We start from the raw sequence: 24,307 nt of genomic DNA, 5'->3' as shown, positions 1-24,307 counted from the left end.
CTTCTTAAGTATTATTAACACTTTTTATGATTACTTTTATTATTAGGCACTTTTAGCATTTGGTTAAGGTCAGGGGAAACTGAAGGTGGGGGTTAAATAGTGAGAAAGGCAACAGTGACTTAAGGGGAAATTTACTTTTTAATATCTAACCAAAACTATAGCAATTCCACAACCTTAAAACTGCATTAACGGACTTTTAGGCCACTTTAAAACAGTGGAAACAAGCTGTAAACTGTAATTCCTTAAGCAGGGGTGTGTCCAGTGTGGTGGCTTTGGGTGGCTGGCCCAAATCAAATTGGCCACCCCAAGTGCCACCCAAAAAATCCTGAGCTATGATTGGCTACTTGACATTTCAGAGTTGGGACTTGTGTTCAAATCGCCTTTTTTGATGTGTTGAACAGGCTGATAGTATCTTTTGTGACATTTTCAGGGCCTGTGTCCACTAACAGCGGTAAAAATACATTTAAACTACTCTCCTTAAAGTGAACAGCTTAAGGGCCTGTGTACACTAACAGTGTTTTTTGTGCTGGCAGTGCCTATCTCCTATACAAAACCAATGCAGTTAAGCATTTTCAGCGCTCAGCGTCGTCAGAAGCGCAATAATACCCTTTGTGTCGGCTACTTTTGCCGTTGTACTCACAGCGCTCTCAGTTGAAAATAGTTAAACTTTTGGAACACTGTCATGCTCGTCAATGTCACTTCTCTCTCACCAACCAATCAAATTCAATAAGTGGCGGGACTTCTGATATCAACTTTGTCAACAACAATGGTGAAGGAGAAGCTAATCCTTTTTTTTCGAGGGTACAATTTCCAGGTGTAGAGCCGCTGCTAATGTCAGGACACGATTCCTTTACATAGTTTTTCTGTTTTATTTGTAAAATTTAATTGAATCAAAGCAAATAATAAGCAAACAGAGCAATTTAAAACTTGACGGTCACTACCAAGGGAAGCAGAAGTGCTGCCAGACAACCTTCGTAACCTAGCAACAGTTCGTGCTGGTGAGTAGCGCTCTAAAATGAAGGTCCTAGGCGCTGGCAGCGCACAAAATGCTGCTAGTGGACAGAGGGCTTTATGCAGCACTTTTTTTTGTTGGTAATTTTAACTGTGGAGATACATCTTTTTTTTTAGTCCTGAAAGAATTATGATTAATATGTTGCCACTCAGATGCTTATTTTTTAAATTAAAACCTTCTGCACAGGAATGTAACATCTTTGTGATACCTTAATGTTAGTTGTGACAGTTACAGTAGATATGATTATTAAATGCCGGAAAATGAGTCTGGACATGACCCTGTTTGTAAGCAAACCTTTGCTTGTTTAGCTCCATTATTTGGTTTTCGCTCTAAAGCTCTCTTTATCTGCTAAATGCTCTGACATGTTCACCAGCAAGTTGCTAACATTGTCTGTTTCTGTTTTTTTAGTTGGGAAATCAGTGAATTGTGAGTGAATCTAAACTGCCATCTGCATCCAAAACCCAAGTGAGCGAGAACATGCAAGTTGTGGGGTTATAAAAACAAAACGATGACCTATAAAATCTAAATGCTCTCAGGTGATAATTCTCTTATCACTACCATAAACACCATCCACATACAAGAAATCCCGTAGCCAATTGGTACCATAAAGATATATATTATTGCCACTGGAACCCAATTGTTTCTGCCGCCTAAACATAACCATGCAGGACTATAAATATATTGAGTAATCATTGAAAATACTGCCACTGAACATAATCCAGGCGAGAATTACGTTTCCTTCAAAACATATTTGGTAAAACAAACTTATATAAATGTAATTCCTTGGAGACAAGGTGGTAAGATGCACTGAAAAACCAAATGTCAGCATTACGCCTAAATAATCAGAAATATCACAAAATCTGACCCTGAAGCATGGCTGGCCGATGATACAACCGGGCCTTGGGCACAGACAATAAAAAGACCCCCATCCCAGCGAGAGCACCGGGACTTGTTTGTGTCGTTTTGCGTCCCTTTCTTTTTTTTGTGCCAACTTGTGGTTGTTTTTTCTCTGTCTTTGTGGTGGTTTTGCATTTCTTTGCAGACATTTTGTGTTTCTTTATCGTTGTGTTGCATCTATGTGTTCATTTTGATTCTCTTTATAGTCTTTTTGTGTCATTTTGCTTGTCTTAGTAATCATTGGGTGTTTTGTGGTAGTTTAGGGTTAGGGTTTTGAGGTCGTATCACATCTTTTTGTTGTCGTGTTACATGTCTTTGTTGTCTTATTGTTTCACTTTGTGGTTGATATGCTGCATCTATGTGTTCATTTTGCTTCTCTTTATAGTCTTTTTGTGTCACTTTGAGGTCTTTGTAATCATTGGGTGTTTCCTTTTTTGCAGTTTAACCACTTTGTTGTTAAGAGTTAGGGTTATGCGGTCATTTCACATCTTTTTGTAGTCGTGTTACATGTCTTTGTTGTCTTATTGTTTCACTTTGTGGTTGATATGCTTCTCTTTGTAGTTGTAAACATCTTTGAAGTTTTTTGTAGTCTTTTTGTAGCAGCACCAGAGCTCTATATGTGATATTTTGCAGGTGAAGCCCGGGGTCAGGGGGCCACTGTGGCTGGAAGGTGTATTCAGTAAACCATCCATACCTTTTGATCATTAAATAACGTAGCAGTAAGCAATAATCCACCTTTTAAATCAAAGTGAAATTAATTAGTTCCATTAAATTTCTTCAACAAACGTATTTTTATTATCAGCGACCTACATCCCTCTCATTAGACCGCCTCTTGGCCTGGAACAGATACCTCCAGAGAAGACATCCGCCAATAATTAGCGGTGTAAATACTGCAGTGATGACAAGTCACACAAGCAACACAAGCAGTTAAAGGTCTACACCCAAAAGGCAGATGTACTCGAATGCAACAGCTGTCATGAAAAATAGCACAACTTAATCCAACCAGTCAGAGTCTGAAAAGTACTTTCGGGATGTGTTGGTGTTCCTCTGAGAGGCAGCTTGAGTGACAGGAACGTACAGTAGCGATGGGGAACATTTCGAGTCTCTTTCATCTGGACGGGGGCTCAGCACTTCCAGATATGTGATGATTTCCAAAGTCTTATTTCCTCTCTCAGTTCAGTTCCATTTTTCATTTATAATTTCTCAACCACTCGGCAAGATCCAACAGACGCAGCAGCAATGTTTTGATTATACGGTGACAACACATTATGAAGAAGTCAGTAAGCTTACAATCTTCTTTTTTTTCTTTTTTTTTTTTTTACAGTGGGAACACAAGAAAGCCAGAAAATGTTGAGTATTGCCATCCACCAACGAGGTTTCCCTTCTCCAGCTTCAGGTAGACTTTGTCCTCTTTGTCTAGATAAAGCAAAACTCCATTGGTGGCTGCCTCGCGAGTTACATCTTTGTCACCTGCAAAGGCAGAGATGACGGGTTTCCCATTCAACATCAGATTCACCTGCAGCACAGAAAGGAGAATTAGCAACTGTAACGTAAAAGGAGTAGTGAAGAAAATATGCTCTAGTATTGTTTACTTCTTAATTATGACATCATAACTTGAGCTCTGTGCCAATTATAAAGAGTTAAACTCAACAAATACAAATGAGAACTTGTTGTATGTCAGATAAAAAAGAGAAGGGTTTCAGGTTTGGTCTATGTGTGGAAATTAAACATTATTTTCATTCATTTATGTTTCATGCAAGAACAGAAAAAGTGGTCAGGAAAATCAATGAACAGCCATTCAATCAGTAAGCCAATAAGTTCATATCAAGGGACTGTACATAAATTATTAGAGCAGGGAAGTAATTGTTGTTTGTTTTGGTATTTTTTTTCTAAACCAAGATTTGTTTTGATTCTATTAAAGAGGGGGTATTATGCTGTTTCTCATTTTAAGACATATGTTTCAATGTTGGATGTCCAGACTAAACGTGGGTGAAGTTTCAGATCTGTAGGTAAAAGCATGTTGGAGTAATCCCCAGGCTTCTCAGCTCAGTCTGCAGGCTGCTGTGAACGCCACGTTTCACACAGTTTTTTTTTCTGCACGCTGCACTTTGTGACGTCACAAAGTGCAGCCTCAGCAGGCTTCGGACAGCTGGCCAATCAGAAGAAAGCGGGCTTGTAGGGGCGGGGTTTCTTAAAGGGACAGAGCTGACCGAGTCGTTTCAGGCAGAGGCTGTATGAGGGCCTGCACAGAGCACCAGGGTGAGAAAGAGTTTTTTTTAACTGTAAATGATGCTAAGCTACTCCACAGGTATCACAGAGTGAAATGTGAATGAAATCTTATATATTTGCACAATACCCTCCCTTTAACAAAAATATACCTTTTTTCATTGAGCATATTTCCTCAAAGCATTACAATATCTTATAATTCTTTTTTTGTTTAAACACATTTTATTGCAGCGGTACAGTAACAGATATATTTTCGTTACAAAAGATGTTTTATATATTGAGCCCGTTAGACTCAAACATCCCTGACCAAATCCAACCGTTATCCCCCTGTGAGCTGACTCATCACAGATTATAATGCTATAGGGTATGGCTTGCATTTTTATATAGAGAGCCTATACTTGCATTCTCATACCACAATACTCAGATGTACACTTACACACATATGAAAATGCATCACATAAAATAGATGTTATAATTTTTTATTATAATTTTACTTTTCAAATTTCATCTTTTTACACTTTTTTTTGTATACTGAGCTAATGCGTTTTCTTTCTTCACTTTAAAAGGGTTTTTTTGTCATGTTTTATTGTTTTACTGCTCTTTTCTTTCTTTCTTTTTTAAGTGCTCTTTAAGTTTTTTATAATATTCAAAAAGCACAATCTTTTTTTTCTCTCCCTTATATATTATGGGGGGTGGGGGGGTCTTATTATTTTTGCATATAAAACTAAAAGTAAAGAAGACAAGTAGGAAACATTCTCGTTATGCAATTAAATAAGATAGACACAGAATGGAACTTAAAAAATATAACTTTTGTTAACACATTTTTTTTGGGATGTGACCATTGAAAAATTCTTCACAGTGTTTTAAATGCCTTGCCTCTCTTTAATCTATTAATAGTGATTGTAGTTGTACCAATACTGTGCATTTACTTTAATCCCGATTTAAAGCTCCTGTGAGGAGTTTTTCGCTGGTAATGAAACAGACTGAAATTAATTCTGATGCTTCTATACGAGCTACACAAGCAAACCAGACCATCAGCGACAACATTGATTATTTCTATATAGTTATTTTTAATGCCTGAAACTGCTGGCGGGGGGGTAGGTGTCAGATGAAGTGATTAACTGCACGCTGCCTTTGTTTACATTTTCCAGGGAAGAAATTTAAAGTGAGTGATTTTTTGTTAAAAACCACCACTTAAGCATGAACGGGACAAAATAAGGAAAGCGATAAGAGGTACAGCTTTGTCCACAGGGGGCGCCACAATCAACACAAACCAAAAGTTCCTCACAGGAGCTTTAAGTTACACCCTCCTCCCCAGAGCAATAATTTGTGTACAGTCCCTAAAAAGGCAGTTATCCCAGTCCAATACAAGAACAGGTTTACAACTGAATCAGCTCTGTGAGTTAGACAGAAAAGGTACCTGTATGGTCTGGCTCTGGTACACTTTAATAACGTGGAAGTTAAAACTGTAGATTCCTTTTCTCGGGGACAAAAATACGGATTCAAATGTGAAGTAGTTTCCTATATTCACAAGAATCTGTGAGAGAGAGAAACACATGGTGACAGATGTTTTTATAGAAGCAGCACTTTTACAGAGACTTTTATTTGAATGGAGCTTCATGATTTAATATGTAAATATTAAATCAGAAATACACACAGGACTCACTGTTGTGGCTAGCAGACTCGCCTCTGCTCAGACACAAACTGAGTGTGACACACTTCAGGAAATATTCAATTCAACCTGCTTCTCACCGGACCTGAGCCAGCGTTTAACTCCACTGCTCGACAAGAAACTGAAATGATACTTCATGACATTTTCTTATTCCGCGTCTGACACATGTAGAATAACCTAACGAGTATTAGAGGGATGATAAATAAATGAACTCTTCCCATCTTTTTACCCGCTTAAAAAGATCCACCCTGAATATGTCAGCCAGAATAGCACTTAACGTCATCTCATGAGTGTCACTAAAAGGCTTAAAGCACCCTACAGTCGTATTAGACATGCAGTTTTTATTTACAGCACAAAATGAAGGTCTGAGAGGAATGATTGATGGAGGCAGCAGAAGCTCCTCTCAGCACCTGCAGAGTCTCACTCAGCTGAATCCCACCTGTTAGGAGACACCTCTGCAGGCTCGAACAGGACCTTTGACAAATGTTGCTTTCATAGCAACAGCGTGCACGTGATCCACACCAATCAGATCACTTTGCAGAGTGTTATGACAGCAGAAGATGCTGTTATGTAATTGGAATGAGAGGGCAGCGGATCAGTGGGGTGGTTTTTGTTACAAACACCTTGCGCTGCCCACTGCTGTATGACTAATCACATTCTGCCTGTTTGTGTGTTGATTTGTTTGGGTGCACTGATGCAAGGTGAGGGTGTGCGCGTTTTGACGAGCACGTGCACGCTCAGTGGGGTATAGCTTGAGGCAAACTGACGAATGCGTGTGCGGGCTCTGCAGGGCGCCCGCTCTAAAACATAATCCAGCCACTTTTCAACCTGCCTGCGTGTTTGTGCACTTCTACGGAGGCCACATGCCAGCTGCAACTAGCCTCAAACTAAACTCTGGGGTGCAGCCACACTCAGCTACACGTGTGTATTATAAACTGAGCTAAAGAATGGAGGTTTGTTCGAAAAAGACAAGAGGACAAAATTAAATTTGAAAGAATAAAGTGTCATAGAGGAAAATCACAGGAGAGATTTGTTGCAAAGTGCAATAAAAAACGAAATGTAACTACTTTTAGACGTCATTAATGTTCACAAAATCGTCTTAACCTGGTCGAAGTAGATTATTCTCGTTTTGTTGCTCATCTCGGACGGCTCGTGGTTGTTGCTCCGGACTGCAGAGAAAGCCACCTTGGAGTTGGCGGCGCGCACGGAGATGCCGAGCGGAGAGGACGAAGCCTTCCAGTCCGTGGTCGGGTTCGAGTCGCACACCACGAGGCATTTCCCCTCCAGGACGATCGGCTCCGTGTCATTCTGAGCTCTCGCCACCTCAGCGATCACAGCCCAGCTGAGCACCAGTATGAGGGAGTTCACCATGGCTCTCTCTCTCTTTCTGTGGCAGCGCAGATCCGAAAAGAGAGCCCGTCTCCTGCACCACACAAGTTTCCGAGTCCCTCCGCTGGTCTCCCCCGCCGCAGACGCGTCTGACGCTGTAAAAAAAAATATCTTACTGGATCCAAATATTTGCCATATCCGAGCGAGACGCCAACAAAAAAAAAAAGAATCCGTATTAAGTCAAATCTTCTTTCCTTTGCAAACAAACGCAGAGATCACCGATTGCGTCTCATTTTTAGGTCGACTTTATTAAAAAGCGAGTCCAAAGTAGACAATGTTAAATGTTTTCGAGAAGACTGCTCCAGTCTGAGAGATGAATCAGTCGATAAATCGTCCATAGCCCTCACTCCCACTCCGAATAACGCGTCTGACAGCAGCTGTTCCCCGCAGTGATGTGCTGCGTGTGTGCGCGCAAAGCCATCCACTTTACGCACGCACATGTGGTGGAAGTTATAATTAACGGCCCCTGCGTAATTTGCCCACAGCTTATATTTCTGTAATTCTCTTTAAAATAGCGGCCAACTTAAATATACACAGATTAATCGGCTTTGATAATTATTCTGAAAGATGCACTAAATATACATTTATGTCCTTTTCCGATTTAGCAGCAAATCCATAAAATAATTATCTCCAAACATGTTTCTGCTGATTTTTCACTTTGTAATGACTGAAATGTAGAAGTGGAGAAGTGAAGAAGTGAAAAGGGCCTTTGAGGAGGAGTTTTACTTTCTTCTCCTGCAGCTCCCCGTCCACTCTGGCTTTGGGTTTAATACAGTGACTCATGCTTATCTCATTGCACAGGTGGGCTGAAAATCTTTCAGGTTTGACTTCCACAGAAGTGAAAGATGGGACCTTTAGTCTTTTCATGCTCGTCTCGATGACATCATCCGTCTTCAGTCTGCAGAAGAACTTGAACTGTCTGCTGCTCATCTCAGTAAAAAAAAACCACACGTTCTCACCTTAAAAAGACCTTCCCTTTAAAGTCATTCATGTCAGCTATCATTTCCCTCATTTACCACTTTAACTCAATTGTGGATCTTGTGTTTAATGCATTTATCACTCAGCGTCATCGCTTGTCTGTCACCTGCATTCAATCAACAAGCGTCCTGTGACAATATTGACAAGAGATCAGAGATGTGAGCACATCACCTCTGTCCTTGTGTCACTGCAGAATCCAAACAAACAGCAGATCAATTCAACGTCCTTCCTCTGACTTACAAAAAGCTACATGATGTGGCACCTTCAGATTGTAACCCACAGAAACATCAGATAGATAGCGCTTTAACTTTTAAGCTAATTAAGAAGAAATATAAGGACATTATAAGCTACTAAATCTCTTTTAAAGGGGGCCTACATTCCTATTATTGTCTGTTTGCAGAAATAAAACTGTAATGTGGGACTATGTGAAGATAAAAATGAAAGCAGATGTTTAAGTACTTCCCCTCCGAGTAATTAATTCGAGTTTTTATCTAAGTGAGATTTATTATCAGAGCAGGTCAGCAAACACGCAAATGTGTTAAAATTCTTTAAAGGAAAGCAAACAATTCAACACAAAGGATTAGGTTTGAATTGTGTATGAACATACCTCTCTCTGGAAATCAGCTTTTACACTACAACTTTAAAGCCCAGTTCAGATCAATGATTCGCAACGCAACAAATCAGTTTTAGAATGTTGCAGAGAAAATGTGCAGCAGTGTGAGCTGGTTAGTTGCAGAGCGTCTGAAGCCCTGGAGTTGCGGAAGATTTGACTTGTCAAATCTCCAAATGCTGTTTTAGAACTGAATGATGTCGCTGTTTCACTTCAGCCAATCAGGAAACAGCAGTTGGCGTAGACGCCCTGTCTCTAGCGCTGCTGTAGCCAAAGACGGCTCCAGATCCTCTCTTTCCAAACTCTCTGTCGTCAACGATGATTAATCATGTAACCTAGACCTAATACTGACGTTATAGTATTAACGCAGAAGTAGTGGGGTATGCCAGTGCGTTGTTGCTATGGAGACGGTCAGCTGTGTCTGTGTGCGTTGCGTGGCTTTGATGTGAACGGCCCAGTTTTAGAATGTTTACGATCAGATGTCAGGGGGGTTTTTTTTGGCAGTTGCATCCAGTCTCGAATCATTGATCTGAACTGTCATCCACTTCTTTTTATAACGATAACAGAAATCCAGCTAGATCATTCATGTAACCTAGGCTTAATAACGTTATAGTATTAACGCAGAAGTAGTGGGGTATTTCAGTGCGTCGTTGCTATGGAGACGGTCAGCTGCGTTGCGTTGCTTTGATGTGAACGGTTTAGAACATTTACGATCACACGTCAGGGGATTCTTTTGGCCGTTGCATCCAGTCTCGTTGTGAATCATTGATCTGAACTGGCCTTTACTTTCCACTTAAAATTCAACAACTTTAAAACAAATGAAATGACCGTTTCCTTAGCTATTTTCCTTCTGAGTTAAAGAGTAGTTCATAACTCTTCTGTCTGGAAAATAATAAAAATAAAGATGAAATAAAGCTTTGTGTGTTTACTACTTTGTTCACCATCAACAATAATTTCTCCTGTGAAGCCTCCATAAAGACATCAAAGACTGAGGGATGGTTGAAAATATACAAAAGTATAACTTGGCTGTTATCCTAAAACCATATACTCCTCACATTATAGTGCGCTGATGCACAGGTACAGTCATTCACACCAGGGTTTTAAATAGTGGTTAGAATTCATGTCGGCTTGTGGAGCCTGAAGGTTGATTCATAACCTTAGAAAATAAAGTTCAGCAAAATAAAAATACATCTCGACTGAGCTGCATCGGCCGGCCTTCATCAAGAGAAGGAATGTTTCAGCTTTACTGGAGAGTTAAGAATTTATTAATAGGTAAATAGTTCATTTAAGCCGATGTAGGCAGTGATTTTTTAAAACAGCGTTATGTAATATATTTCATAATTCTCTTCACAGCAGCAGTCAAGAAATAAAGGAAAAGAGGAAAAGATCTATGTGGCTGCTGCACATCAGAATCAACTCTGTCCAACGTTTTAGTTCAGGCTGAAGGAATCTGAATGAATGAACTTAAAAGTTTCCCACCCTGCGCGTCGGTTTTGCTCAGCGGTTAAATAGTGCGTCCCCTGTGCAGAGCCCACAGTCCTCAATGCAGCAGCCCTCGGTTCAACTCCCACCCTCTGCCCTTTGCCTCGTGTCATCCCCCACTCTCTCTTCCCCTGTTTCCAACACTTTCCACTGTCCTCTCTATTATTAAAGGCATAAAAGGCCCAAAAAATAACCTTAAAAAAAAGCCCACCCCAGCATTAAGCCGCTCTCCCACTGGTCAAAAAACCTGCTAACACCTGGCTTTTTTGCTTAATGGGAAAGGTTACAATCTGCATTCAGACCCGGGTCAAATGACTCTGAAGTAGACCCGGGTAATTAATTCTGAGTATACTTCACTGGCAATGGGAACAGAGACAATCGGCATTTATAAGTGGGTCTTCCCAGGTCTGTGTGTGGGTTGTATGATGTACTTATCAGTAGTAAGTGTGCTACGTACAGTAGATAACAGTCAGCGCGGCCCCTGCTCAGAGAAGCTGGCCAGAGTTCCAACACGGAAGCTAAGCTAAGCACCGCTGCATTTGGGGTCACGAGTACCACGTACATTGTACGACAGCTATGGAAGCCCTTAGCGGACATACATCCATCCATTTTATTTACTCTTATTTATCTCATTATCTCAAGATAACAACGCAGCACCACCGTAACGTCACATGATCATAACTTGTATCCCCAGAGCTGCAAAACCACAAAACAAACATAGAAACAGGCTTAACTTATCTCATTAATGTGGGCAATGGCAGCATGGCATGTCTCTGTAATATCACAGTGAGCAGCCAGTTGTTCTGTTTTCTAGATCGACAGAAAATTGTCAGAGAAAACCAGCGCTGTTATCTCGAGATAAATAAGTCAAGATCTCAACCGGAAATCACTCGTTATCACAAGAAAACTGAGTACATAAAATGTTTGGATGCATGTCCGCTAAGGGCTTCCATACATTTACGTTTACGTCAGACAGCCCTTTCCCTCGGCACTATGTCTCACTCTGCACAGCGTTTCTGTATCCCTACGCATGTAGCGCACGATATCAGATCAGTTGTTTGGCTCAGCGGTTTGTAGAAGAGACAACAAATTAAATAAAATACAATATTATGGAAAGAACAAAGTGTGGGGACTATTATGTCGTACGTCGGCCGTTTGTGTCAGAAAGTGCCACTTTTCTGAAGATTTCAGTTTGTGCTTGCTTGTTCCTGAACTATCCCTTTAATTATCATACAATAGATATAAATGTTTGACAATTACATTAATAAACCCTTTAGAAAGACCTTCACATTTACATTATGGTGTTGTAAAGAACACGGTTATACAGAAGGTCATATATAGTGCCATGCAGTGTGGCATGCTGTGTGGCATGCTGTGAAAAACAGTGTCACTCTCGTCGTTGTGAAGTGACTCTTTGTGCTATTACACTAAAATAATCCTCAATCCTGAAAAGCACATTTGTTGTTGGGGATTCATTTGCTCTCTCATTAAATCCACGCTCATGAATGCAGCCGTTTGATCTCTGCGACTGAACAACAACAAATCATTAGGTTACACTGCTCAACGTGATTAAAAAAAAAAAACGGACGAATTTTAAACAGCCGAGGACCAAACGAAGCTGAACGCTGACACAGATCAGCCTGTGCCGGCACGCGGAGCGGGGAGAGGGGTGCAAATGTTTGGAGACAGAAGATGTGGAGGGCGTGCAGACGGTGCAGCTGGTCACCATCAGACGTAAGAGGGTGACCTGCATCTAGAAATCAGTGCCCGAAATCTGAGCCGATTGATATTTGCAGCTTTAATCACTTTTAAGCAAAACTGTCCGTTCATCTAAAATCATCTGTGTTTGCGTTGCATTTTTTTTCAGTCACTTGTAAACGATTATAGATCTGGACCTCACTGCCCTGTGTTGTTGTCGTTGGGCACGGATCCACGTGTAAATGGAGGCGCTGTGAGGATATCAGCACCCCGACCTGAATAGCTGCCATTTTGTGAGATTTGTGTCATCACCCCGCTCTGACAAATGGTTCAGCGCCTAATGTTGTGCATGTCAATATGTTTCCATGGCGATAGAGATTTCAGAGCAGAGAGAGATGGTTTGAAATGTGCCAAGAAATACTTCCTTGGAAATTTCACAGGGGAATGTATGTCTTTAACTTCTTCTTGAAGATGACTGGCTGTTAGCTGATCCAAGGCCCCTTTATGCAGAAACTTGAGACATTTTTTACCTGAAATGTTTTGATCACAAAGCGGTTACATTAACTTTATAAATAACAAAAAGGATCCTGGAAATAAAAATCCATTGCACAAAGCTCTGTGGATTGTACTTACATAGCGCTTTTCTCGTCTTCCGACCTCTCAAAGTGCTTTTACACGACATGTCACACTCACATGCACACACTGACGGCAAAGGCCAATCTCCAGTCAGTAATTTATATACCTAAACCATTGCCTTCAGGAGCAATTTGGGGTTCAGTGTCTTCCCCAAGATCACCTCCACATGTATCTGTAGCAGTCAGGGATCGAACCACCAACCTTCCGATTGAGAGACGACCGACTCTACCATTAAATACATCTGCTTATAGTATAATCTCGAAGATCTCAGTTTCGTTCTCTTTGGCGGCACCTATGGCGATAAACGGTAATTACAGGAGCACACTTCCCAGATATCCAGACAGTGTGACGTCCACGGTTGGCTCCGGTTGTAACTCTTGATTTTCCTGGCTGACGGTCGCTTTCCTTTTCAGACTGTTTGCTTCATCTGAGCGTCGAGTTTGTTTCTTTTTCTTTGAATTTTCACTTATTGTTGAAGTTGTATCTGTAGTCATCCATCTTTTCTTTGTTTGTTCAGCCATAGTAGATTACTGTTTACTCGCAACACTTGCAGAGAGCGGAAAAGCAGCCGTTTAGCTCCGCCTACCCTCTCTGGCAGACCAACCACTGCTGGCTGATGGAGAACGCGTCACTAACTGGGCGCTGGTTGTTATTTTTTATGCGAAAGTCACCACAGACACCCAGTCTGTAATACTGCAAATGCAAAGGCTTTCATCAGTGGGCCATAGGCTCAATCACCATTGTGTTACCTCATTCGGCGATAGAGAGAGACTCAACAGACATTTATTTACATGAAAATCATCGAGATTATCACTTTAAGGTAAGGAATACTTGCGTGGCTTGTGGGTGAAACATGCAGCTGGTGTTCAAACCGCTGCTGCTAGCCACCTGGGACATGCAATCCAAGCTCGTTTCTATTTTCTGCTGTTTACTCCACCTGGCATTCTGTTCTCAGGATTGTACATCGTTTCATTAATTCAAGAGTTTTATTAGAGCGGGGAAACAATAATTCCACTTTAGTTTTCTATTTAATTTCCAACTGCAGACTTCGTTCCTATAACAGTAAGTTTACAGGGTTTATTCAAAGCACAAATACCAGCGCCTGCTGTCTCATAGCAGTCTGGTTACCATTCCTCGTGGAGCAGTTTATACCTGGAAGAAATCATTGAATAAAACTTGCTGGTGCAACACAGCCAATAAGTTAGAACCTCTTTCACACATTAATGCAACCCTGAACTTATCCAGACGTTAACATTATGTCCGAATCATTTGGTCTGGACGCTGAATGGACTTTACCGTGCCAGCTTCTTAATACAAAGACAGTGTAATGTCCAAATGAGCTGATGTGTGACTAATGCAGGTCATTGTCACAGCGAGCAAGAGGGCGTGTCGATGATGTCGATGACATTGTAAGGTGTGCTGCTGCTTCGAAGTCTTTTATACTTACCTGTATTTCTTTGGCACTCTTTTTATATAATGTGGATACATCCAAACACATATAGTATTAAAGACCCCTCTAGTGAAAAATCAAGTGTTTAACCTAAACATCTCCATGTGGTGTTCTTCATGTGCTACAAGACATATCAGGGACAACATCAGCGTCATCTCCATGGCTGGGCCTGTCTGCTTTTAAACTGCATTGTACCAAGGACAGGCTGAACAACACGTTTTCAGATTGGCAGGTTTGAGACGTCACAAACCTAAGGAGCCAATCCCGTTAATGGACGGGGTGATGCTATGCATATCATTATGTGTAACCTATGGCGACCACTTTGAGATGCGTGAGCCAGCTGTAACCGTCATCGTAATGTTTGCGAACTCACTACTGACTACTAACGTTAACGTTACTGATTACTACATTTCAAGCTAGCTAAGGTTCAACAAGTTGCCACTAAACGATGGCAGAGACGTGTTTTATTTTCAGCTGTAATTTTACCAAAGGTGAAACGTAGTGCATAGTGGGCGGGGCTTGTGCAGATTCAGGTATTTTTAATGAGGGAGGAGGAGGAGATGCCTTGGGAGGATTTCTACAAGGTAATTAAATTACCTTTTTTTGACAAATTAATTTACTTAGGTATTTGTCTGATGTGTTGTGTACTTATGTTGCTCGGTATGTTGTCCTGACACCATATACTTTGGAAAATTTAAATAAAACAATAAAAAAAAACAACAAGATAATTAAACATATTTTCCAGAAAAAACTAATCAGACATAATTTATTATTTCAAGCAGAGCATTATATGTCTTAAACATGACTGGAGCTGACTTAATATAAACGTATAAAAAGTTTTTCCTGTTGCTGCTCTATCCAGGAGCATCATTCGCGTACAACAGGGGTTCCCAACCACCGGGTCGAGGACCGGTACCGGGCCTTGGGTCGTTTAGTACCAGACCGCAAAATCTAATAGGTGACATTCCAAACATACGTGGAGTCAGAACCGTTGCATGGGCTGTGCGAATTGTGCAACCGCACAGGGCCTCGCGCCTCTAAAGACACCTCTAAAGACACCTCTAAAGTAGCCCAAGTCCCCACCGGTCCGTCAGAAATGTTATTGCTTCTGTCTGGTCTGTGTAGTCAAAAAGGTTGGGAACCCCTGATCTAAGCCAAATGGAGTATTTCCAGATAGTGAGACTGAATCTGACTTAGACCATCTTCTGTGCTGCAGCTTTGAATGGGGAGCTTGCTGTCCAGACATTACTCACCGTTTGTATAAGATAAACAACCGCTTTGGACTTTCTGGCTCTTTACGTTGTCAGCGCTGTCACAAGGGCTTGCCATCGATAAACTGTGTGAAGTATTGGGTTAAGTCAAGCTGCAATGGAAACAAAAATCTAATGCAAGTTAACTTTATCCTCAAATTTTTAAATATTGATCAGGAAGAATCTGTTCTGATCTCACTGCGCTATTTCAAGGTTTTAAATGCTGCTATGACCCGGCCTTCATCGAGCGTTACCTGCCTTGGACTTTTTCTTTGCCGTTTTGTTGCCTGGCTCACACTGATGACCGAGCTGACTCATACTTAGCCTACAGATGCGAGAGTGCTGTCAATTTCCCAATATGTCAAACTACTCCTGTAAGAGACATTTTGAACAAGAAACCTTAACTTGAATATGTGCAGAGTGTTGCTGCTTTTACTTCTGTCAGACTTCTGAAATCTTCTTCCGACGCTGTACAGACTAAATCTGTGGTGACGGGTCCGTGCAGGAGAAATTTCTATTTGCTTGGATTGTAGGAAATTTCAGTGTAATTGATTTTGTATTTAACCACACAGCTATCTGTGCATTACAACATTAAAGTGACGAGAAAGAAGCCCATGATTAATACTTGCTCGTTTTTACAGGAACCTCACCACTAAGCAGAGTAACCGTGACCTTCAAGGTCGACAGAGTCACGGTCTTTTTTCATTCACTGTAGCTTGTTGTCTGATTGAAGAATTATTACGGGTGTATATGCTGCTCAAGGGTTGAATCACAGCACTGTTTGTCTTGTACTCAGAGTTTTTGTCGTTAAAATTCCTTGGACTTGACCTTGTTGTCTTCAGCGGCAGTGACAGCCGTGCTCCTTTGGGTCCTCGAGCTGAAAACTACTCCACCGCGGAGCACACATAACATTACCTCAAGCGCTCATGTGTCACCGTGTGAGGCTGAAGATCAGTGATTAGGAAACCAGTTTGTGTGTGTGCGCAGCAATCTATGCTGGTGCCAAACCTCCATCCAGGTGAGACAATGAACTTGAAATATTGTTAACCTGCCTCTCAGATAGCCAACACATTAACATCTCACACACTCTCTCCTGTGCTCATCACTTAAACACAGTCCATAGGGAGGGTTTCATCGTCTGTAGGCGACAAACACAAAGAGAAAAAATCCCGAGCCATCGCTTGGACTTGATGAAAAGTCTCTGAGGAATTTAATTAGCGGTCAGAAGGAGAGCATGTACTCTCCATATAACACACTGATCGTGTCCGACAGCCCTGTCGCACATAATGAGCTGCTTTGGTAATCTTCAAAAAGACGCTGGCTCATTTTAACGAAGTCATTGTATATACTTACCACTAATTAAACATAAATCTAATACGGTGCATGTGCCAATTTTCAGAGCAATAAAAAAGGGAACAGGCCAGAGGCAATCAGAGATACGAGCTGTCAATCCCCGGCAGAGGCAGCGGCAGTCCTTCACTCTGAGGTTTTAAAATTTTGACTGAGAGACAGTTTGAATCCACAATCAGAAGTACTAATTAATAAGAGTTTATTGACTTCTTGGTAACAATCTGTACCAGCACCCGTTCACCAACATGCAAGCAAACAGTTGCTTATTTGTATATGAGGCACACATGAAAAAAACAAGTATTTACTCAGTCTGGACCACTAGCTGTATATAAAGATGGACGAAGAGTCTAGACCTCCTCTGTGGAGGCTCGTGGAGCCGCAGTATTGATGTCCCGCCCCTTCCTCCACCCAAAACTCACATTTAACTTGTTGGAGCCCTCAGGTGGGCTCAGCCTGCAGCAGAACAGCTTCTTGTGTCGGTCTGAAGCAGATATTCACGCTTATGGAAAGTTCAATGACTGTAGTGTTAGTGTTAGTTACGTCTCCTCTCGCCGTTCCTCCTCTACTCTGCTACTCAGGAACAGAACGCTGCAGGAGCCAGATTCGTCAAAAGAGCTGTCAATCATGAGGTCACACCCCCTTTTTAAAGCAACACTTGGACATAAATCAGCATGATAAGAACTAACTATAATCACAGAAACGTGTATGTACGTGTATTTTGATTTTATACTTTGACTCATGTCCCATCTGTTAACATGGAGGAGGCGGGATTTATGACCTATACTGCAGCCAGTCAGCAGGGGGCGATACAGAGGGTTTGGCTTCACTTTAAGGGAGCTGTCATGTCGGCCATCTTTGTATACTGGATATGGTCAGGACCTATATTCTCAGAGGCCTATGTTCCAAGTTTAATTTTCTGTTCGCAAACATTCATTTTGTGCTTGGATAAAGTTCTATTAATATAGAATTTTTTTTAGAACAAGGAATCAAAACTCTTATATTTAAACACAACAAACTAATGTTCTCTGTGGGTTTAGGGTTAGAGTTAGGGTGTTTCACCACTCTTGGCACCACCTGCGGTGATAAATGGTAATTTCGGGAGCACACTTCCCAGATATCCAGACAGTGCTGCATGTGTGACGTCCACGGTTGGCTCCGGTTGTAACTCTTGATTTTCCTGGCTGACGGTCGCTTTCCTTTTCAGACTGTTTGCTTCATCTGAGCGTCGAGTTTGTTTCTTTTTCTTTGGATTTTCACTTCTTGTTGAAGTTGTATCTGTAGTCATCCATCTTTTCTTTGTTTGTTCAGCCATAGTAGATTACTGTTTACTCGCAACACTTGCAGAGAGCGGAAAAGCAGCCGCTTAGCTCCGCCTACCCTCTCTGGCAGACCAACCACTGCTGGCTGATGGAAAACACGTCACTAACTGGGCGCCGCTTGTGATTTTTACCGTGAAAGTCGCCACATACACCCGGTCTGTAATACTGCAAATGCAAAGGCTTTCATCAGTGGGCCATAGGCTCAATCACCATTGTGTTACCTCATTCAGTGATGGACAGAGACTTAACAGACATTTATTTACATGAAAATCTTCAAAATTATTACATTAAGAAGGGTTTTAGGGACTCATTCTTCAAGTTTATCTCCATTTAAAGTTCACTGAACATGCCCAGAAAAATACACCTATTGTAAATTCCTGCTATAAGCTAATAATATTTGGCTATATGATTTTTGTGCATCATTTATTGTAGATTCTGATGCAGACGCACGTTTAAGTCAAAGGCTGGAATGTGCAGGATGATGGTTGAGTGCAAAAAGCTCACAGTATAAAATATAGAGACAGTGTGCAGCGTAAACAGACAATAGTCCATTCCAGTGTGTGTGAACATAACTCAGAGTGTCGGCTTTTTGAGGCTTAACATTAATGTATGAGTCAAACTGCAGTCATGCCACACTGTAGCCTATAGGGCGCAGTAAAAGGGCCTAAAAAGGAAAAATATATTCAGTATGAACGTGTCACAACCTTCACTAATGCTGAAGCCTCTCTCCTGCTTTCATGTAGGAGTAGGTCTATAATGATATTGATGTTGCTGGTGCAAAGTCACTGATATTGACATTTTATTTGAGGGCTAAAATTAAGCTGTTGAATGCAGAGACTGAAGAGCTGCCTTCGGATACGCACTTCTATAAACCAGGTGATGTTGATGATGTACAGATTAGGGACCTTCAGGAACATCTTCTTTTAGGTACCCGTTTTTTGATATATAGAGCTTGGGAACTTTGGACCCCGGGAACATCGGACTGCCTCTGATGAGATGTGTTCACTTTTGGTCAGAGGTGAATTGGCTTTACTCCCTCAGATGCCAATTAGGCAGGAAGTAGAGTCGGAGTGAACTAACAAATGCACTCCAACAAGGCGCCATACACATTTGCATACAGTGTTTTTTTTAACTTGTTTTATTCATTGTTGCACGGCAATGCCAAACATTAAAGAGGAAATGTTACCCTGCGATCAATAAGAATTTTTCAATTAAGATTGTTACCGCAGAAAATACAGCCTAGCTGGTAGCCTCAGCTGACACGTGTCCAACTGCTGTATTCTTAGAGTTGAGGAAACACAAACAACTTTACTCCACAGGCGTCACAAGTCGGTTAATCCACTGAACTTTCTTTGCTGGATAGCAGAAAACTTAAAAGGGAAAAGACACGGTATAAAAACCGTGTGACTCCACAGCTAGCCTCCACTCAATGCCACAGTTCAACAGCTTCACAGGAGTACGTGCGTCAGGGTGCGCTCTCTTAAAGCGACAGTACCTATTTATCAAAAATGAATAAAATATTAAACTTATAATCAAGTATAATGAAAACATACTGATTCGTTATTATTAGCTAACTCTCGACATTCAAAAATCTAAACTTTATATAAATGTACACATTCTAGGAGCAGGATATAAGAAAACAATGAGAAAAATTAACAATATAATCTCGGCCTCCTACAAAGATATTTTGCCACAGCAGAAAAATCACAGGTTTAAATGATAAAACAAATGATGGCTGAATTCCATTTCGCTGTGTCAGTTTCAGGGTCCTGTCTCTGTCAGCCTGTGAGGACTTTCTGGGTAAGGAAAGGTCCCACAAGAAGCAGGCATTGTATATAACACCGGTAAAGCTTAGTGTATCATGATTTCCACCAGCTTGTACGACAGATACAAAGTTCAACACTCAAGACGTTTATTGTCACTCCGGTTATACAAGTACGACTGTGTGAAGTTCTTATGCTGAGAGGCCTCATTAGAATATTCAACACATTTGAAGCCTTTAGTACCAACAGTAAACATGCTGCCAACATTTCTTCTCGCAGTAGGAACAATAATAATGTATAACAACACCTCGACACCAGCAGCTTCCTGCTCCAGCTGTTTGGTAATGAACTTGAAGCTGAAGTGCTAAGTGCCTTGCCCAAAGAGTTTCAGAGTTGGGAGAAAAGAATGGTTTGGAGACAGGAGGCGCTAAAGCTTCCAGCAAAGTGTGATAAAAATATCCTGACATGAAGACAAACTTGTAAAATCCGAACTATCCCTCTACAACCCAAGTAATAACCCTGAACAGCAATTGAAAGCAGTGTACATGAGCCCCTACACACTGCGGTGTATTTCCAGCAAGTCCTCCAGCCCAGCAACCAATGAGGCCATAAGGCCTAACTATTAGTGTTTTTTTCTACATTAGTGCCCCTTGCGAAGACATCCATCATGTCCACATACTTATGCATTTGTACCACTGACTAGACAGTACGTCCACAATATCCACCCCGGGAAATCCTGCCCAGTTGGAGCAGATCAGCTGGTGGAGCCGCGGCATTAATGTCCCGCCCCTTCTGCCGACCAAAACTCACAACTTACCAACAAAATGACAAGGATCCCTCAGGGGGGCTCAGTCTGCAGCAGAACAGCTTCTTGTGTTGGTGATCGGCTGCAGGAGCCGTATTGGTCAACAGAGCTGTCAATCATCATTTTTACAGCATCAAATAACTCATTAAAAATAAACTTGTCAGAAGAATGGCTCTATGGCTGCTTCCCAAGTCTCTTAAATTGCATCCATGCTTCCTTCACTTGCGTCTTTCACTTGCGTCTTAGTCCCTCCCACCAGAGATGCTTGGAGAGACGCGAGGAAACCGAGAGAGGAAACGAGGGAATGTTTTTTAAGAGACATGAGACGTCCTTTCCGATGAAGTGTCATGTGCTGCAATGTCCGTTTGTGATGATCGCGTCTGCTGATCACCGCCGGATCAGCTGTCAGTCTGCTTTAACAGCTGTTTGTGTCTGCACACATGTGGTATTTTGATGGTATTTTTTTTTTAGATTAAATTTAATAGAAATTAATCTGTTTTTGCCACTTTTGATTTTTAGACAACTTATTTTTACTCAGATGTTGACACAGAAAACAAATCAAATCTGCAGTTATTCACTACATTTTATATATTTTACGACAAGTTATGATCAATATTTCGTTCTAAACGATCTCAGCTTGTCAAATACCAACTCATTATACCGACGTTGTTTATAGTCGGTTTCAAGGCGCCCTGTAAAGTCTGTTTTAAAGTCCGCTTCTTCCTCTCTGCGATATGAAACTCCGGTGATGTTGTGAAGTTTCACATAAGTCCGATCTGCTGCAGCGTCCAATCACTAACTGATATCTAATAAGGGGGCATGTCGGCCAGTAAAAGACTTCCGTGGAGGATGCTCTTGTGGATCCTCGCTTATCGCTCCTCAGAACTCGCTCCTCTCTCCTCGCTCCTCTCTCCTCGCTCTTTCGAGCAGCGATAAGAGCTTTGAGACGGTCCTCAGTATGGCGGCTCCGGAACTACTTCTGGTTCGGGTGAGGAGCGAGGAGGGAGGAGCAAGGAGCGAGGAGCTATCAAATAAGAGACTTGAGAGGCAGCCTATGATTTGTATTGTGCAACACTTGGGAACATGGATAACATTGTGAAAACGGTTTGGTTAGGTTTGGGTACAAACTAGTTGGTTAACTTTCAAAAGGAGATTGTGGGTTAAAGTACACTTCTTACATTAGTTAAATAAGGTATTTAGATTGCTTCACATGCATGACACAAGTCAAGTCAAACTTTATTTGTACAGAACATTTAAAAACAACCGCCGCTGGCCAAAGTGCTGAACAGGCTCAAAGAATACAAACAGGTTAAAAGAATACAAACAACAGATAAGAATAAAAGAAAACGGACGCCACAGTTTTTTAGTCTAGATCCGAGAACATCCAGGAGCATCTGGTTTGTCGACCTTCGTGCTCTAACTGGAGCATGCAGATGCAGGAGTTCTGCTAGATAAGGTGGCGCCAGCTCAAGTGACATTGTGCACATGACCTAAAGAAATCAACATTAACGTTTGGTTTCTATAGGGACTTGAACTCAGGTATCCAGGGTTATTAGCTGTTAAAGGTCACAGCCTGTAAAAGTAAATAAGGGTCGTAATAAGCCGTTCACCTATGCAGTTTTTTTTTTTACCTTTTATATTTATACTTGTCTCTTTAAAAGTGAACCTTATTCCAAAGTAAGAGAGCAAACGGACACGTACAAACTTGATTTCGTGTACCTGCTTTATCACAGACCACGTCTCATTTTAATTTCCAAAGTGGTACAAATACATCAGGGGAAAAAAAGAGCAAAAAAAGGCCTAATGATCCATCCAGCTACAATTGTGACAAATTGGAAATTTAAAAATTAATAATAAGATGAAGCACAGCGAAGGAAACATTTAATGAAACAGTTCAGCATTTTTCCTGCTAATGAATCACCTACTTCTGCAGACGCAAACTTTTAATTAAAATCTGTGGCTTCTTTGCTTTCAAGAAAATGTGAAACTTCCCACTCAGGGGTCTGCTTCATTATACCGTACCACCGCGGTTCACAGATAAAACTAAAAATAGGGTTATTTCTGTCAACCTATTAAAATGTAAAACACACAAAACCTGTATGAGACATAAATCAGTTCCAAGCAGGGTTAAGAAAACCTTTCAACCTCTTTGAAAGGGGAGTTTTGGGTTTCTCATCGTGTCATTGCCAACGCGCAGACGTGGTTTTTAATCAGAGGCGGCCTTGGAGCTCCTCCTGGAGCACCGGGGAAGCAAATGTCCCCAACCGCAGCGTGACTCCATGTTCAAAACAATCACGCACCCAAAGTACACCAGCCCCAGCCGGCCTCTGAAGTGCTGTCTGTTTTGTTCCTCCGCCGGCGCAGAGCCGTAGGTATTAGCAGCACTCCTCAGCATCCGAGGGTTTCTTCCCACCGAGGGCCTTCATTACGGATTCATCCCGAAAACAAACGTCAGGAAACATGAAGTCGAGCCAAATCAAACCCACGTCTGACATGAAATTATGTAACAAAGATCAGATTTATATTCACAAAACTGATGTAGGACGACAGTTTCATCCTGTTGTCCAGGTGCATTAACATCACTATACACTGTCTATACAATGAATCACAACCAGTGCCCTTTAAAGAATACAATATCTGTACAACAACACAGGAGGAGAGTACACACAGCTGCTAAAAATATAAATCCATACCAAACTTTAATAACAAATACTGTTTAAAAGTTTTTCTTTGATCTTTATCTCTCTGAGCTGTGACTAAGCTAGCCGGATCTCTTCAGTTGGTTTAATAAGCATCCCTGCAGTCTCCGCGGTTACCAAGATGTCCTCCGCAACTCATATAATTTCAGCATGGGCCCTCTTGAAGTCGTGGACAAACTGACAGATCAGCCCAAAGAGCTCCTGAGAGTCCTGATCCGCCGGTTCTCCGAATTTAACCTTGACAAGAGAAAAACGGGATTAGTGTCCTGGAAAAGAAAAACGGCGGCGTGACGGTAATTACTCTTTTAAAAAACACTTTCCAATTAACAGCTTTCATTAGCGAACCGGCACCTGTGTTGTGCATATTCTTCTTAACAATGGTCTTTTCATATAATTACCTCATATACTTCCCCAGCATGCAGCCCATTCCTTGAGTGCACTTATAGCATGAGCTCGACGTGCACTGCTGAATTAATACTTACACAGAGGAGGTTAAAGGTCACTGGCACAAAAATGTTGGTAATTCTCGAGTCAAACTTTATCAGAAAGGGTCACAGCGGCTAAGTGGACTAATTGGCTTATCGCATGCTGTTGAATGTGCAGGTTAAAGCTCAGGCTCGAGATATCACTCTTGTCACTCTGTTTTCTCGACTCCTTAATTTGTTGAACAGATTTTAAAAACACCATTAGGTGCATTTGCTCATATTTAACCGCCTTTATTTTACTTGGTTTTCAGCGGTTTACACATCGCATTATCTGAGATGATACGTTTTACAGGTTCGTCTTCCACAGTGCTTTTATTGATCTAAAAGAAGGATGTCGTATAGTTATTTTAGAAAGATTAATTGCTGACTTTAAAGGAGTAGATTGATATTTTGGGATATGAGATCAATCACTTTCTTGACAACTCTCACGGCCGTGCGGTAAACATGTAGCTCGAGCTAGCGCTCAGTTAGCTCCAGAAAGTCAACCAAGAGATAGTCCAGCACATGACCTGCCGATAAAACAGTGAATTGTTGAATCTTTACTTAGAGACTTTAGAGCCCTGGTTCTCAACTGGTGGGTCCAGAC

The 24,307-nt window shown here is 41.4% G+C and overlaps 2 protein-coding genes across 2 annotated transcripts in view; both read right to left on the bottom strand.

Annotated features, from left to right (window-relative positions):
* Positions 1-1,530: 1,530 nt before the first annotated feature.
* cbln4 (cerebellin 4 precursor) lies at positions 1,531-7,335 on the bottom strand. The gene is made up of 3 exons (XM_069660145.1): positions 6,912-7,335; positions 5,556-5,672; positions 1,531-3,425 (listed from the first exon to the last, which is right to left on the bottom strand). The coding sequence occupies exons 1-3, from the start codon at positions 7,176-7,178 to the stop codon at positions 3,228-3,230; spliced, it is 582 nt and encodes a 193-aa protein (XP_069516246.1). The 5' UTR covers positions 7,179-7,335; the 3' UTR covers positions 1,531-3,227.
* A 14,907-nt stretch (positions 7,336-22,242) lies between these two features.
* The window catches only part of LOC138590359 (uncharacterized), a 46,475-nt gene continuing 44,410 nt past the window's right edge, over positions 22,243-24,307 (bottom strand). The window contains exon 17 of the mRNA XM_069660977.1: positions 22,243-23,473. Within this exon, the coding sequence (XP_069517078.1) occupies positions 23,372-23,473 (102 nt within the window). The 3' untranslated portion in view covers positions 22,243-23,371. The remainder of the gene's footprint in view (positions 23,474-24,307) is intronic.

The sequence above is a fragment of the Semicossyphus pulcher genome, unplaced genomic scaffold (genome assembly GCF_022749685.1).
Source record: "Semicossyphus pulcher isolate SPU_LCO1_2020_fin unplaced genomic scaffold, fSemPul1.0.p SCAF_13, whole genome shotgun sequence".
NCBI classification, from domain to species: Eukaryota; Metazoa; Chordata; class Actinopteri; order Labriformes; family Labridae; genus Semicossyphus; species Semicossyphus pulcher.
Note: the sequence above shows the minus strand (reverse complement) of the source record. Positions and strands in the feature narration are given on the sequence as shown.

Bases quoted from the DNA above. Each gene is read 5' to 3' on its own strand.
- cbln4 (XM_069660145.1), bottom strand. From the start codon at position 7,178: ATGGTGAACTCCCTCATACTGGTGCTCAGCTGGGCTGTGATCGCTGAG. The intron at 5,673-6,911 runs GTTAAGACGATT...TCTCTCTCACAG, and splicing joins GAATAATCTACTTCGACCAG to ATTCTTGTGAATATAGGAAA. The intron at 3,426-5,555 runs GTACCTTTTCTG...TCTGTGCTGCAG, and splicing joins ACCAGAGCCAGACCATACAG to GTGAATCTGATGTTGAATGG.